This window comes from Diospyros lotus, chromosome 9 (assembly GCF_014633365.1).
Source record: "Diospyros lotus cultivar Yz01 chromosome 9, ASM1463336v1, whole genome shotgun sequence".
Lineage (NCBI taxonomy): Eukaryota > Viridiplantae > Streptophyta > Magnoliopsida > Ericales > Ebenaceae > Diospyros > Diospyros lotus.
In genome coordinates, this window is record NC_068346.1 from 29,120,286 (window position 1) to 29,135,479 (window position 15,194).

The 15,194-nt window shown below is 37.9% G+C and overlaps 1 protein-coding gene across 2 annotated transcripts; it reads left to right on the forward strand.

Moving 5' to 3' along the window:
* Positions 1 to 2,008: 2,008 nt before the first annotated feature.
* LOC127809801 (ankyrin repeat-containing protein ITN1-like) lies at positions 2,009 to 15,194 on the forward strand. 2 transcript variants are annotated; one of them, XM_052348900.1, is made up of 5 exons: positions 2,009 to 2,197; positions 2,295 to 2,389; positions 2,533 to 3,048; positions 12,644 to 13,053; positions 13,604 to 15,194. In XM_052348900.1, exons 3-5 carry the CDS (start codon positions 2,595 to 2,597, stop codon positions 14,429 to 14,431), a joined length of 1,692 nt encoding a protein of 563 aa, XP_052204860.1. In that variant the 5' UTR covers positions 2,009 to 2,197; positions 2,295 to 2,389; positions 2,533 to 2,594; the 3' UTR covers positions 14,432 to 15,194. The 2 variants fall into 2 exon arrangements, with proteins under 2 accessions (XP_052204860.1, XP_052204859.1); XM_052348899.1 differs by lacking the exon at positions 2,295 to 2,389.

Here is a 15,194-nt window from a genome sequence, read left to right on the forward strand (position 1 = left end):
TCAACAAATCCATATTCTTATCCCACTTGATGAGTTTTGCCTTAGTATTACCAAATAAAATGGTATTAGCATATGTGGAATGGTTTGATACGTAAGACAAAATAATACCTCACCTCCTGGTATAACTTAATCCAAGTGTTGGGGGATTAAAATTTTGGAATAGTCGGACCATTTTACCCTCAATTAAATGCATTTTCTCTTCCTTATTAAGCATTATATTCTCTATCATTTTCTCATTTCTTTTACAATTACTCATCTTTTTCAGCTAACCACTAATGTCAATCATTCATCACTATTGACTACCTCTATCTTAACTCATAACCATCAGCTTTGTTGTCATATCGAATACCATTGATCATCGATGGAAATCTATTGCCACTTAACTAGAACAATCATGGTTGAACTCTGCTCAGCCATCGGAGAGCCAATCTTCTCCAGCCAATAGTGATGCCTCTGGTTTGTATCTAGCCACCATTGCTACAAGATTTCATTTTTGCCTTTGGTGATTCACTTTCTTTATTTTTTTCCTCATTTTTCTATAATTCCTGAAATATAACAATTAAAATTTATAATGTTGGGCAGCTAGACATTGTTGGGGTAGAGCACGACTGTAGCACGAAAAGATCAACGTTGTGCATGAGGACTGTCTGAGAAAATAACCCTTAATAAGTTGTGTGGATAATCCCTAAGAAGTTTGTGAAGAGTCCCCGAGGAGTTATAAGGATGGTCCTCGAGGAATTTGAGAAAATAGTCCCTGATGAGTTGTCCAAAAAGTTGTATAGATAGTTCTTGACGAGTTGAAAAGTCCTTAGGGAATTGTGATGATAATTCTCAAGGAGTTGAAAAGTCCATAAAGAATTGTAAGGATAGTCCTCGAGGACTTACATTGTAATTCTTGAATAAACAACTCTAAAGGCTAGAAAAGGCAAGTGTCATTGTGAGAGATATATCTTATACTTGTGAGAGATGAGCTTATTCTTTAAGGAGAAATGATAATTTTGGTCTGAGAAAAAGAGATCAGATATATCTCATTTTGTGAAAAGATGAGGTGTTTCTATAAGATTGGAACACAGTTAGAAGGCACGCGGGGAAATGTCCTATGTGAGCTCTTCAATGCTTAAATCAATCCACATGTTGAAGAAACAAATAAACAGTTAAGTATGCTTAGAGTGAGTAAATGAGTACTTTATTGAGATTTTATTGAATTTAATCAGATTTCGGGTTTCAAATTTGGGATCCCCTAAATGAGGATAATGAACCCCTATTTATACCACAAAGTGAGAAGATAAGAACATGTGCCTAGACATACGTCACAATCTTTTTGGCCATGCATGAAAAGTGATTGAGTATAGTAAGTTAAGCATGGATTAGGCCAAATTGCCTATCAAGGCATGAAATATTATACTTAAGAAAGCTATGCCTAGGAAGTGAACTAGTGTAAGCTTAAGTGGGACAATGTCCTAGATGAACTTGTGTCACGTGAACTTGTGTAGGACAATGTTCCCTATAAGTTAGAATTTCACCGATTATGACATAACACTACTTATACACTACTTATTTTTCTTTATTTGTCGAAACCTTGACATTTGGGTTTTAGCAACTCCAATCATACAAGTTAAAGAGTTTTTGATATAATTATATTCTTATCAAACATAATTATATTCTCATAGTTATAAGTAAAAGAACAATTTGATCATTTATCATTTAATACACGTATAATACTTCAACACACACCAAACATAGCATAATCATAACTTCAAATAATAGCTCTTTTACCAAACAAAAAAATAGTATTATTTTTTTCGTCACTATTTTATTCTATCATTAAATAGCGAGGTCAAGACAATTTCTTTTCCACACCGGTTTTTGTAAGAAAAATCCAAATTATTTGGGGAGGGAAGACGCAAATACCTAAACTAGAGGAGGTAGGGGTGCAAACTGCAAATTGCAAAATCATCGGAGAGAAAAAGGAAAAACAAATATTCTGCTTACTGGCCCTTTCCTTACACTTTCCTCACTTGTCTTTATGCATTCATGTGGTAGTGCTGCTGCTGCTACCTTCATCATCATCATCATCTTCTTCTTCTATCTTTGTTCATCCCCTCTTCTCTTCATTCTCTCGGTCTCTGTCACTTCACTTTCTACCGACGTCTTCCCAACCCTCTCTGTCGGAACACGCTTTCACCCATGGACGAAGGTACTTTTTTCTCGCTTCAATTTTCATTTCCTTGATCCTCCGATTCTCTTACGGATCGGGCGTCGATCAAAGATTCAAAATCATTTTTTTTTCCCAGTTCCTTCGATGACTCCTTTGCCAAATTTTCTCGGAAAGTATTTCGTGTGGTAAAAGCAAGAAAACGAGCTCGATGATTGTTGTAGTGTCATCCAAGTACAACCTCAGATGCCAGAAGCTAATCAATCAAAGATGCAAAACGCAGAATTTTTTTCGTTCAGTTATAACTGCGTGTAGATTATGTTTATATCTTTGGCCTTGTATAGCTTTCTGTATCTGATTGTTCAGTGATTGTTTAGGAGGCGAAAGAGATTTAGAGAAGGGGCTGGTGACTCCGCTGCGGAACCAGAACCAAAACCCTATGGCTGAGCCGTCGCCCTCGCCCTCTCCCTCTCCCTCGCCCTCGTCTGCGACGGCGCCGGCTCTAGTGTTGTCGAATTCCGGCAAGCGGATTGATCAGGCCGGGAAGAAAAAGTACGTGAAGCAGGTGACGGGCCGGCACAATGACACAGAGCTGCACTTGGCGGCGCAACGGGGCGATCTTGCTGCGGTGAGGCAGATTCTACACGGTATAGACAGCCAGATGGAGGGGACTTTGAGCGGAGCTGAATTTGAGGTGGAGGTAGCTGAGATTAGGGCATCTCTGGTGAACGAGGTGAATGAATTGGGCGAGACGGCTTTGTTTACAGCAGCAGACAAAGGGCATCTTGAAGTTGTGAAGGAATTATTGAAGTATGCTAAGAAAGATAGTATTAAAAAGAAAAATCAGTCTGGGTTTGACCCTCTTCATATAGCTGCCAGTCATGGACACCATGGTAATGATCTGATCCTTGTTAAGTGGTTCTTCATTAATTTGGTTCATTCATGTTTATTTCAATGTTTGTATTTTGTTTTTGGATTCATATTGAATTGTGTAGTCTCGCTAATTGGGAGTTTTCCTTTTTGGCTGCAAATGGGTTTAGAAAACTGTCTTGAACTGCTAGTAATTACTTTCGTTCTTATATTGAAGTTGCAAAACTAATTTTAATACCAAAATACTCTCCTTGCCCCTTCTGTGACCCTTTTACAAGAAGATGCAAGGGAATCTCTCTTGAAAGTCCAATAACAACTAGGCGTTGCGCGTGAATTTTCTGATAAAATGATACCACGATCTGTCCTTCTCAGATACATCATGATCTTCTCAGCTTCCTTGTAGGGCCACATCATCTGTTTCAGTCGCATCATGGCTGTGTATTTAATGGAAGTCCTGCCTCTATCCCCATCAAGTGAATAACCAACTTGCAGCTTTTCAGCTTAAACTGTCAAAATTCTCACTATAACTTTAGCCCGACTGTCGACAGCCTATAGCCATCAGTTGATGGTCTTGGTTCCTGCTCTTAGTTTTGGGCTAGCACCTTGCATACAGTCAACATTTTTTCTTTCAATGTTTTACCTAACTGTTGACCATTTTTGAGTTTGCTTCAAATAGTATCGGCAGTTCCTTAAATACTGTTAATGTTTACTGCTATTAGCTCCTGCTAGACAATGACCCTACTACCATTTAAACAAATTCTAACTTTCTTTAGTTAAGGGAAAATTTGAAACCATTTCTATGTCCTTTAGTTAGGTTTACATTTACAGATGCCTCAAGTAGCTGCTTCTCCTTTAAGTGGTTCAGTTCTTGAAGAGGGACAGAGAGATGAACTTTGTAGACAGTGACGCAGCGTGTAGCGCGTGTGTGAAGAAAACATACCAAAATAAACTCTTGAAAAAACAAACTTAAATGGCCGAAGCTTGTCTTTCAAGAAGACGCAAAAACAAGATTGTTTTGCTAAGAAAACCCAAATAGGTTGCTGAAATTTGATTAAGAAAAACTTTATTACAAACTCTAGATCCTAGGCATATTTATAGTATTTGGCTAATCCAAATCCATCTAATATTTGGAAAACAAAATCCAACTAGAATCCTAATAGAAATAAATCATAAATAAAAGTCAATTAGAATCCTAATAAAAATAAAACCCTAATCAAACATGAAATAGAATCCTAAATCAAGTAGAAACATGAAATAGAATCCTAAATCAAGTAGAAATATAAAGTAGAATCCTAAATTAAGTAGAATTCTAAAACTTAAGAAGTATTAAAGTAGAATTCTAAACCAAGTAGAATTCTAAAACTTAAGAAGCATTAAAATATTGTTCCAGCGTAGTCGGGTCGGCTTTGGGCCGGGTCTTGATTAGTGACCGCATCATTCACCTTCACTTGAGAAAAAATTCGACCCCGAATTTTGATCCTATTTGGACAAATCCACATCCGATAAGTACGGAGAGAGATTAGCCACTTTGAATGTTTAGAAATACCCATATGATTAGGCAAATCCACAACATAAGCATTGTCATTGGTCTTCTTTGGAATCTTGTAAGGACCATACTTCTTTGGCTTGAACTTGTTTTGCTTTCCTGCTGGAATCCGTTCCTTCTTCAAGAATATTATGACTTCATCTCCAATCTCAAATATCTTGTGCTTTCTATGCTTGTCAGCTATCGCCTTGTACTTTTTATTTGTGCAACTTTTGTTTGACATCTTCTTGAACTGCTTGAACTTTTCTGCTAAGGGAACATAAGCAAAGACATTCCTTCTCCTCTTAGCCCTATCTTCGTTGGCATGGGTCCAACCATCACCATGTCTGTTGCCCTCCGCTTCCATTGTATTATTACTGTTAGATTGAGGACGTTGAACCTTCCATCTTGAGCGCTTCTCTAATCTGGTAGATTTTATCATAGGTCATTCTCCTCTCATCAGCTTTCTTGATTTTTGACTCCTCAACAACTTCTGAATTCATCCATAAATTTTTCCTGCCTGGAGTAGCATTCTTTTGCAACTGTTTCGAATAGAGGCTTATTCCATAACTACCAGCAGTCTCTCCATCACTTAAAATATTGATGCTTGTATCATCCTTTGGTCTAGGCACTTGATCAACTATAGTGTTAGCTGCTACAACATTCTTAGTTTTAGAATCTAATTTCAGATTAATATCGAAAGTAGTTGCGCTACACAAGTTAACTAGCTTGGGGGATCCAACACCCCTATTCACAAAGAGACCCATGTGATCATCTTGCTTTTGCAATTGTGAAGGTGAATATGTTCCTATTGCCTTCGATTCAACCATGCCAGAGTTTGAATAAATTGTAGAAGGATTTGCTACCATGACCTCCATCTCCTTTACAGTCGTAAGTCGATCAGAAGAAATGCCACCATCATTGGGTTGCGAAGCAATGCTTGAGCCATCGGACTGGAAAATACCCTAGTATGAGTCAATAACCTTGGGGTTTTTGTCATGTTAGCAACATAAATCAGACTTGAGTTAGCAAACGTTGAGGTTGCTGGGACAACATAATCTTCGAAATCAAGCTCCAAACTCATCGAAAAGCCATTCTTTAGTTTATACTCATTGTTTCCCCAATGGTTGTGTTGCTGTGCATTCCTCCTAACCCCTTTACCACTAGGGTTGGCTACCATACGACCAAGATCATCCTCATCGTCGCTATCATCCATCATTGGTCTTCTAGGATTAATGAGGACATGATTAATGGCTAGTCTTCCCAGTTTAACATAGCCAGCTTGATTCATGCCATTAGTCCGGTTCCGATTATCCTTAACTCGTTGTAAAATGCCCAATTGGTTGCGGATTCGCTCCAATTGCTGCTCCATTGTACGAGTTATTTCCCGTTGTTCTTCGATTGCTCTCCAAACCGCGAGCAGCCCCTGATCACCGTCACGAGGCTGGTTGCTACCGTTACCTTCAAGATTGGCCATCTAATTGGTTGATGAACCGCTTTGATACCACCTGACGCAGCGTGTAGCGCGTGTGTGAAGCAAACACACCAAAATAAACTCTTGAAAGAACAAACTTCAATGGCCGAAGCTTGGCTTTCAAGAAGACACAAAAATAAGACTGTTTTGCTAAGAAAACCCAAATAAGTTGCTGAAATTTGATTAAGAAAAACTTCATTACAAACTCTAGATCCTATGCATATTTATAGCATTTGGCTAATCCAAATCCATCTAATATTTGGAAAACAAAATCCAACTAGAATCCTAATAGAAATAAATCATAAATAAAAGTCAACTAGAATCTTAATAAAAATAAAACCCTAATCAAACATGAAGTAGAATCCTAAATCAAGTAGAAACATGAAGTAGAATCCTAAATCAAGTAGAAACATGAAATAGAATCCTAAATCAAGTAGAAATATAAAGTAGAATCCTAAATTAAGTAGAATTCTAAAACTTAAGAAGTATTAAAGTAGAATCCTAAACCAAGTAGAATTCTAAAATTTAAGAAGTATTAAAATATTGTTCTAGCGTAGTCGGGTCGGCTTTGGGCCGAGTTTTGATTGGTGACCGCTTCAGACAGACTGGGAAAAGGGGTAAAGAATACATTCAGATTTTCTGAGACTACTGGTATTAGGAAAATGAATTGTGTTTTTACCGGTAAAGACAATTATATTGTTTCTGATGTACTATGCGTAATACAACAACATATCCAGCTTTTATCCCACTATGTGGGGTTGGCTACATGAATTCTAGACTTCTATGTATTTCTGTCTTTTGTCATTTCTTCATTTAGATCCATACACTTTATATCAAACTTTAATGTTTCTCTCAAAGTTTTCTTGGGTCTGCCTTTATCTATTTTTTTGACTAATTGTTCTATTTCATCAACTCTCCTCACAGGAGCGTCTCTTGGTCTCGTTCTCATATGACCAAACCATCTTAGTTTAGTCTCTCTCATCTTCTCCTCGATTGGCACTATTCTTACCTTATTACAAATAATTTCATTTCTAATTTTATCTTTTCTTGTAGGGCCGCACATCCATCTTAACATCCTCATCTCCGCTACACTGGTTTTTTGCTCATGCTGGTATTTGACTGCTCAACATTCTGAGCCATACAGCAAAACTAGTCTTATAGTTGTCTTATAGAATTTTCCTTTCAGTTTTAATAGGATTGTACCATCACATAACACCCCCGATGCATTTTTCCATTTTAGCCAACCTGCCTTAATTCTATGTGCGACATCCTCTTGAATTTCTCAATTTTTTTGAATCATTGATCCCAAATATCGAAAATGGTCTTTTCTTTGTAAGATTTGGTCTTCCAATTTTATTATAACATTATCCACTCTTGCATTCTTACTAAATTTACATTCCATATATTCTGTTTTCTTTCTACTTAATTTAAATCCCTTAGATTCTAAATTGTTTCTTCACAACTCAAGCTTAGTGTTCATTCCTTCTTTTGTTTCATCCACCAACACTATGTCGTCTGCAAATAGCATACACCACGGCACCTTTGTCTGAATATCTTTAGTGAGTTCATCCATTACTAGAGCAAATAATTATGGACTTAGTGCAGAACCTTGATGTAGTCTTATTGTAGTCGTAAACGGTTCAGTATCCCCTTCGCATATTCTGACCCTTGTCTCTGCACCGTGATACATGTCCTTAAGGGTTTGTATATAGGCTATTCTGACTCATTTTTTCTCTAAAACCCTCCATAATATTTCTCTAGGGACCCTATCATAGGCCTTTTCTAGATCTATAAACACCATATGTAGGTCCTTCTGATGATCCTGATACCTTTCCATTAGGCGCCTCAGTAGGTATATAGTTTCCATTGTTGACCTACCAGGCATGAAACCAAACTGATTTTTCGAGACCTTTGTTTCTTTTTTGAGCCTCTGCTCTATTACTCTCTTCCAGAGTTTCATGGTATGGCTCATTAACTTAATTCCTCTGTAATTTTCACAATTTTAATTTTTTTATTTTGTTCTTGTATATAGGAACCAAAGTACTCTTCCTCCACTCATCTGGCATCTTTTTTTATTTAAGGATCGTGTTAAATAATTGCGTTAGCTAGGAGATGCCCTCTTCTCCCATGCATTTTCATGCTTCTATTGGTATATTATCTAGTCCCACTGCCTTATGATTTTTCATCTTTTTTAATGTTTGCTTTATTTCATTTGAACTTATGCGTCGATAAAATGTATAGCTCACGTTCCCTTCGGAGTTACTAAGATGTCCCAACCTAACTCTTGTGTCGCCACTATCATTGAATAATTTTGTGAAATACTCATTCCATCTCTCCTTAATCGTTCTCTTATTCACTAATACATTTTGATTTTCATCTTTTATGCATTTTACTTGATTTAAATCTCGTGTTTTTCTTTCTCTTACTTTAGCTAATTTATATATATCCCTTTCTCCATCTTTTGTATCAAGTCGTTTATATAGATTCTCATATGCTTTTGACCTTGCTTCATTATCAGCTCTTTTTGCTGCTTTTTTTGCTTCTTTATAATTTTTTTGATTTTCTTCATTGTTGCATTGATATATAGCTTTATAGCAAGTTTTCTTATTTTTAATTTTTAATTGTACCTCTTCATTCCACTACCAAGACTCCTTAAGATTAGGGGCTTTACCATTTGTCTTTCCAAGGACTACCTTTGTCGTGCTTCTCAGGGCGTTAGCCATTTCTTTCTACATTTGGTTTGTCTGTCTTTCTCCATTCCATTAACTTCTACCCCTTAATTTTTCTTTAAAGATTAGTTGTTTCTCCCCTTTTAAATCCCACCACCTGATTCTTGGATTTTGTTTTATGTGATTTTTTCTCTTCCAATTTTTTACTTGGACGTCAAGTACTAGAAGTCTATGTTGAGTAGTCAAACACTCTCCTGGTATTACCCTGCAATCCCTACAACATAACCAATCCTCTTGTCTCATGAGGAAGTAATCTATTTGGGTGATTGATGTGATATTTTTATATGTGATTAAGTGTTCGTCCCTTTTTTTGAACCTAGTATTGGTTATGATGAACCCATATGCCATAGCAAAATCTAGAATAGACTTACCCTCATTGTTAATTTCCCCGAATCCATACCCTCCATGTACCTCTCTATAGCCGTTTCCGTCTCTACCCACGTGCTCATTTAAGTCACCTCCTATAATCACTTTTTCTCCTCTTGGTATCATTTGTATGAGTCCCTCTAGGTCCTCCCAAAATTTTGCTTTTATCTCATCACCTAACCCCGCTTGTGGTGCATATGTACTAAAGATATTCATAGTCATTCTTCCTAGACTAACCTTCACCATAATAATCCTATCCCCTATTCTCTTTACATCCACTACCTCATCTACTAAGCTTTTATCCATAATAATCTCGACTCTATTTTTCGCTCAATCATTTTCTGTGTACCATATTTTATATCCAGTTTCTGATAAAGTTTTTGCTTTTTTCCCTACCCATCTCGTCTCTTGAAGGCACATAATATTAATTTTTCTCCTAATCATCACATCTACCACTTCTATAGCTTTGCCTGTTAATGTTCCTATGTTCCATGAACCAATCCTTAATCTATGATTTTGTTTTTGGCCTTGATTTTGAATTTGATTTTGGTTTTGATTTTGGACTAGCTTCTTTACCTACATCCGTTCAAGCAAATGCGGGGATCCTTGCTCATTTGTCACTACATCCGGGTGCCGATGTAGCGGCCCTAGCTCAGTTGACACTACACGCGGGTAGTGTAGCGCATCGCTATGAAGGGTTATGCCCATGCCCAAACGATTTTTTATAATTTGTCTAGAGTTCATGTTTTGGATTCGACATTGATTGCCTGGCAAGGTTCTAAAAATCGACCTAGGCGGCTGCCTAGGCGCTGCAGAGGTGCTAGGTTCCCCTAGCTGTCGCGATTTTTAGCCTAATCAGCCCCCTTAGGTGCCGACCCGGCTAATCAGTGTCAAGCGGCACCTAATTGGCCACGACGGCCGCCTAGCCACATGGGCTGCCTAGCCCCATGAACCGTCTCGGCCGCTTGCTCTCTCTGTTGCGGCGCCTTAGTTGATTTAGGGTTTTTTCCCCTTACCCATTCTGTCTCTCGTCTTGCCGTCGCCGCTTGCTCTCTTTGTTGTCGTTGTCGTCGACCGTCTCTCGTCACTTTCTCTTTGTGTCTCAGCCTCTCTCATCGCATGTCACCGCTGCCTCTTGTGGACAATGAACTCGCCGCCACAGCCGTCACTGCTTACTCCCTCTAGTTGCAGTCGCCATTGACATTGCCATTGTTGCTTGCAGAAGATTTGCTCTCTCTCTCTCTAAGTCTCAACCTTTGCTCTCTCTCTGTTGCGACGTTGCCATCGCCTCTTGTGGCCTAATTCCCTTTGCTTTATGTATGCATAATATTATATATATAATATAATAATTCTATTAATATATAGGTATATCATATATATGTGTTTATAACTTTATATATATGTATGTGTATTTGGAATGATATAAATTTTATTTAAATAATTTTTTTATATACCGCCTAGGCGCTAGGCCCCAGCTTGACGTCCGACTAGCGCCTAACGTGTTTTAGAATACTGTTGCCTGGAGTTCATTGATTGGTACATTATGTCGATTATGGAATTTTTGTCTTGGAGGATTTGTGTGGTACTTAAATTTTTACTGATCAAAAAAATATATGATGATTCTGACCTTCATCCAAGTTTGGACTACTGAACCACAGTAATTGTTATATTTGACCTCTACTTCCTTTTGAGAATATATTACATAACTCAAAACATATCAGTGGCTTACTGATCGGGCTGTCGAACACTGATAGATTAGATGAATAATGATTTTGATTTGCAGCAAGGGTGCAACCTAAAGTCGTCTCCCAACGAACCTCAAACGGATCTGTCAAAACAAGACTAAACCCCGGGGGGGGGGGGATTTGGTGAAAAACAAAAAACAAAATAAACACGAAGACAGTAAACCGAGATGCAACCAGTTGCAACCTTTCCTCCCTACCCGGTTATCATCATCCACCATATAAAGAACCTATTTATCTTTAATCCCCAGATCTAACAAAATATGCTTGACAATCGCCGAAGACTAAATCGAAACAAATATAAAAATCACAGAAGATCTTCTTGATCAATATACAAGTTTCAATTTCTTTTAGCACACAGATCTAAAACCGACATGAACAATTGCCCACTAAGTTTATGTTGTTTCTTGCAAACCAATACCCCAATCGAGCCTATTAGTCAAATCTACCCAAGCATCATGCATGCATTCGTACAATCGCATAAAATACATACACACTTGAGAAGAAGCAAAGAAACAAAACCATAAGATTAAAGATGAAAACAGATATACAAAAACGTCCAAAGATTCAAACCAGATAAGGAGTATGGCATGCAACCGGTTACAAAATCCTTAGCCTTCCATCTTGACAAGAACAATGGAGAAAAAGGAAAATCGGCTACTGTTCACGTGAGAAAAGAATTCTTCCCTAATGGCCTCTTAATGTGTTTAAATAGAGCTTAGGGAGGAAACCCTAGGTTACCGAAACTCCACAGCTGATTTCGAATAGGATAACATGCGTTCTGGGCTTTGGCCCCTTCATAAAAATTGTAGATCAGGAAGAGTAGATGAATTTGGGCTTTTTAATCACTTGATTTGGATATCGGACGCCCAAGTTATGGCCTTTTAAAGAATCAGTGTCTGTGCAGCTTTCCTAATTTAACCCAGCTATCTGGTCCCGACTTTGAAGCGATGTTTGGAGGCCCAAATGAATTCGGATTTGAACAAACCATATCATTCCAGAAAGCCCAAGAAATCATCTACAATATCTCTGAAGACATCATTCACGTTCTGGGATTATAACTTGGCCAAACATTTGAAAGAATCACAGAAGGTCAAATCTGTCAGCTTCTTTGTCTCCAATCTCCTTGTTTCCCTTTTTGCCATCAAAATTCCTCATGACCCAGGAAGCCCAAATCTGTCCAAAATAAAATAAAATAGTGTGAAGCCCAATTCCTATAAAATAAAATAAAACAAAATCAAGATAAATAAAATGACACAACTAACGTGCAAAAAGACTAAATATGAGGGCTAAATAATATGAAAATATGTGCTCTATCACTTACTTAAAGGTGTAAGCTTGCAGCAAGGTTTTCATTGTGAGTGGGACAACTGCAATATGTTTAACTTTCTGCTTGAATTGCTGAATAAATTGTAGGTGATATGACCAAATTTATGAATGACAAAATTAAGGCAACAAGACTGTTTGGAAAACACTTTATATTCATTCATAAGATCTTTTTAACTTCTTCAAAAGATTTACATCGTGTTTTACATTTCTTTTACAAAATTCATAAATTTAAAGTTGCGGAAGTGGATCAGTGTGCTGGATGTTGATTTGGGATCAGATATACCAAAATAGATGTTATTCCTTTGAGAATATTGGGACAACTAATTCGCAGTTGCTACAGTGGCTATGTTATTCGCTACGGAACATACTTTTTGCCTTTAGTTTATTCTTTAGTAGTAATATCTATTCTGTGCAAAATGAGGCTTTTATATTTCTAGAGATTTTTTGTTGCAGGAATTGTCCAGGTTCTACTGGACCATGATCCAGAGCTAAGTAGAACAACTGGCCCATCAAATGCTACCCCTCTTATATCTGCAGCTACAAGGGGACATACAGCTGTAGTTAATGAATTGCTCTCCAAGGATTGTGGCATGTTAGAGACTCCTAGATCCAATGGGAAAAATGCATTACATTTAGCTGCCAGACAGGGGCATCTTGACATTGTGAAGGCGTTGCTGGATAAAAATCCAGAATTAGCCAGAAAGAAAGACAAGAAGGGGCAGACTGCATTGCATATGGCTGTAAAAGGTACTAACTGTGAGGTGGTCAAATTGCTTCTTGATGCTGATGCAGCCATTGTAATGCTGCCTGACAAGTTTGGGAATACGGCATTACATGTGGCCACCAGGAAAAAAAGAGTTGAGGTATATTTTGGTGTTTAATGTTTCTCAAATATATTTTTCGCAAACTTAGTACCATTTATACTTATCCAGAAGTTCCTATTAAAATTTTTATTTGATCCTTTTTAATAAATTTTTAGTTTTTTTCATCTTGTTTTGGGCCTGAAGCATGGGATGTGTGAACTTTTGATCCTTTATTCAGCAGCAAAGGGTTTATTAGGAGGGCTTGTCTTCATGCAGTTTTCTCAAAAAGGGAATTTTTTTATGGGTTTTGGACATGATAATATTGTAATACATGGTACTGAATGGACTATATGCAAAGTTTATATGAAGCTTCATCAATTCTGTATAAGGTTGACTTCTGACAAAACCAGATACCATATCATGCATTTCATTCTTTATGTTATGCACCTCATTGCCCTTCTCAGTTATTCTGTCTTCTATGTGCCTAAAATTCTGCAAAATTGAACCTATTTGGGTATTCCTACTGTACATGAAATACACTCATTGGATAAAGATTGTCCTTTTTGCTCCTTTTTTTTTTTTTTAACCTCTCTGTTTTTTCCCCTTCCAGATAGTAAAACAGTTATTATACCTCCGGGACACCCATGTTAATGCATTGACCAGTGATCACAAAACAGCTCTTGACATAGCTGAAGGGCTTCCTCTCTCAGAGGAATCTTCTGAAATAAAAGACTGCCTTTATCAGTGTGGTGCTGTTAGAGCTAATGAACTGAACCAACCAAGGGACGAGCTACGAAATACTGTTACTCAGATCAAGAGAGATGTGCACACACAGCTTGAACAAACTAAGAGGACCAACAAAAATGTTCACGGGATTGCTAAAGAGCTCAGAAAACTGCACCGTGAGGGGATCAATAATGCCACTAACTCTGTGACTGTGGTGGCTGTGCTTTTTGCCACAGTTGCCTTCGCAGCCATTTTCACTGTCCCAGGTGGGGATCATGATAGTGGAGAGGCTGTCGTAGCAAGCCGGGCTTCTTTTAAAATATTCTTCATCTTTAATGCTATTGCGCTGTTTACGTCCTTGGCAGTTGTGGTAGTTCAAATCACATTGGTTAGAGGTGAGACAAAAGCTGAGAGACGAGTAGTGGAGGTGATCAACAAGTTGATGTGGTTGGCTTCTGTTTGCACTTCTGTGGCATTTATGGCCTCGTCCTATATAGTGGTTGGTCAGAAGCATGCGTGGGCTGCAATTTTGGTTACAGTTGTGGGGGGAATGATAATGGCTGGGGTTCTTGGTACCATGACTTACTACGTGGTAAAATCAAAGAGAAGCCGGTCAATGAGGAAGAGGGAGAAGAATGCAAGGAGTGGATCCAACTCCTTTCATCACTCCGAGTTCTCAAATTCAGAAGTTGATCGGATTTATGCCCTCTAATTTGAGAATTCACAAGTCTTAGATGAATGCCTTTTGGAACAAAGTAGGAAAGGTTGTAGGGGAACTACTAAAGTATTTGCTAAGCTTACCTAAATCCTTCACTGGAGGTATATATGTCCTAGACACCTGCAGTTCGATACTACTACTACAGCTCGAAGTTTGAAGTGCTCACTAGGTGCTCGGCTTGTTTCTATCTATTTCTCTAAATGGAAAAGAGGACAAATGCATCTTACTTACAGTTTTTGCTGGAAATACGGGGTTCAAACACCTAAAAGGTACAGGTATCTATCTTGCCTTTGCAAAAGGTTATGCTGGGTGATCTAGTTTCAAATTTTCAGGATGAAGGCAACTTCTGCGGTTTGACTATCAGAACTGGTTAGTATTCCTTATGTTAACCATCTCTCTCTTGAGCCAACATCCTGGGGAGACCAACATTACGGAATAGTTGGTCATTTAAGCGAAAGAGGATGCCAAATAGTTGTTGTCATTATGTTCTACTAGCGTATGATTCATGATCTTGTGAACAATGTAGCAGATGTTGGAGCCTGCAAGGTGGATATTTCTACTTTCTAGTAATCTAATTGGTCTGATACTTAAAAGTTTATTGTGTAATATTCCGGGCTTAACTGTACCCTCAAAGCTCAATGAACACTTGGTTTCACCAACCAATTATTCTGACATTTTAAAATGCTGCTTTGTATGTATAACTGCTATCATTTGCAGAGACTTTATATGGACAACATTTGCTCCAATTTCCTCTTGA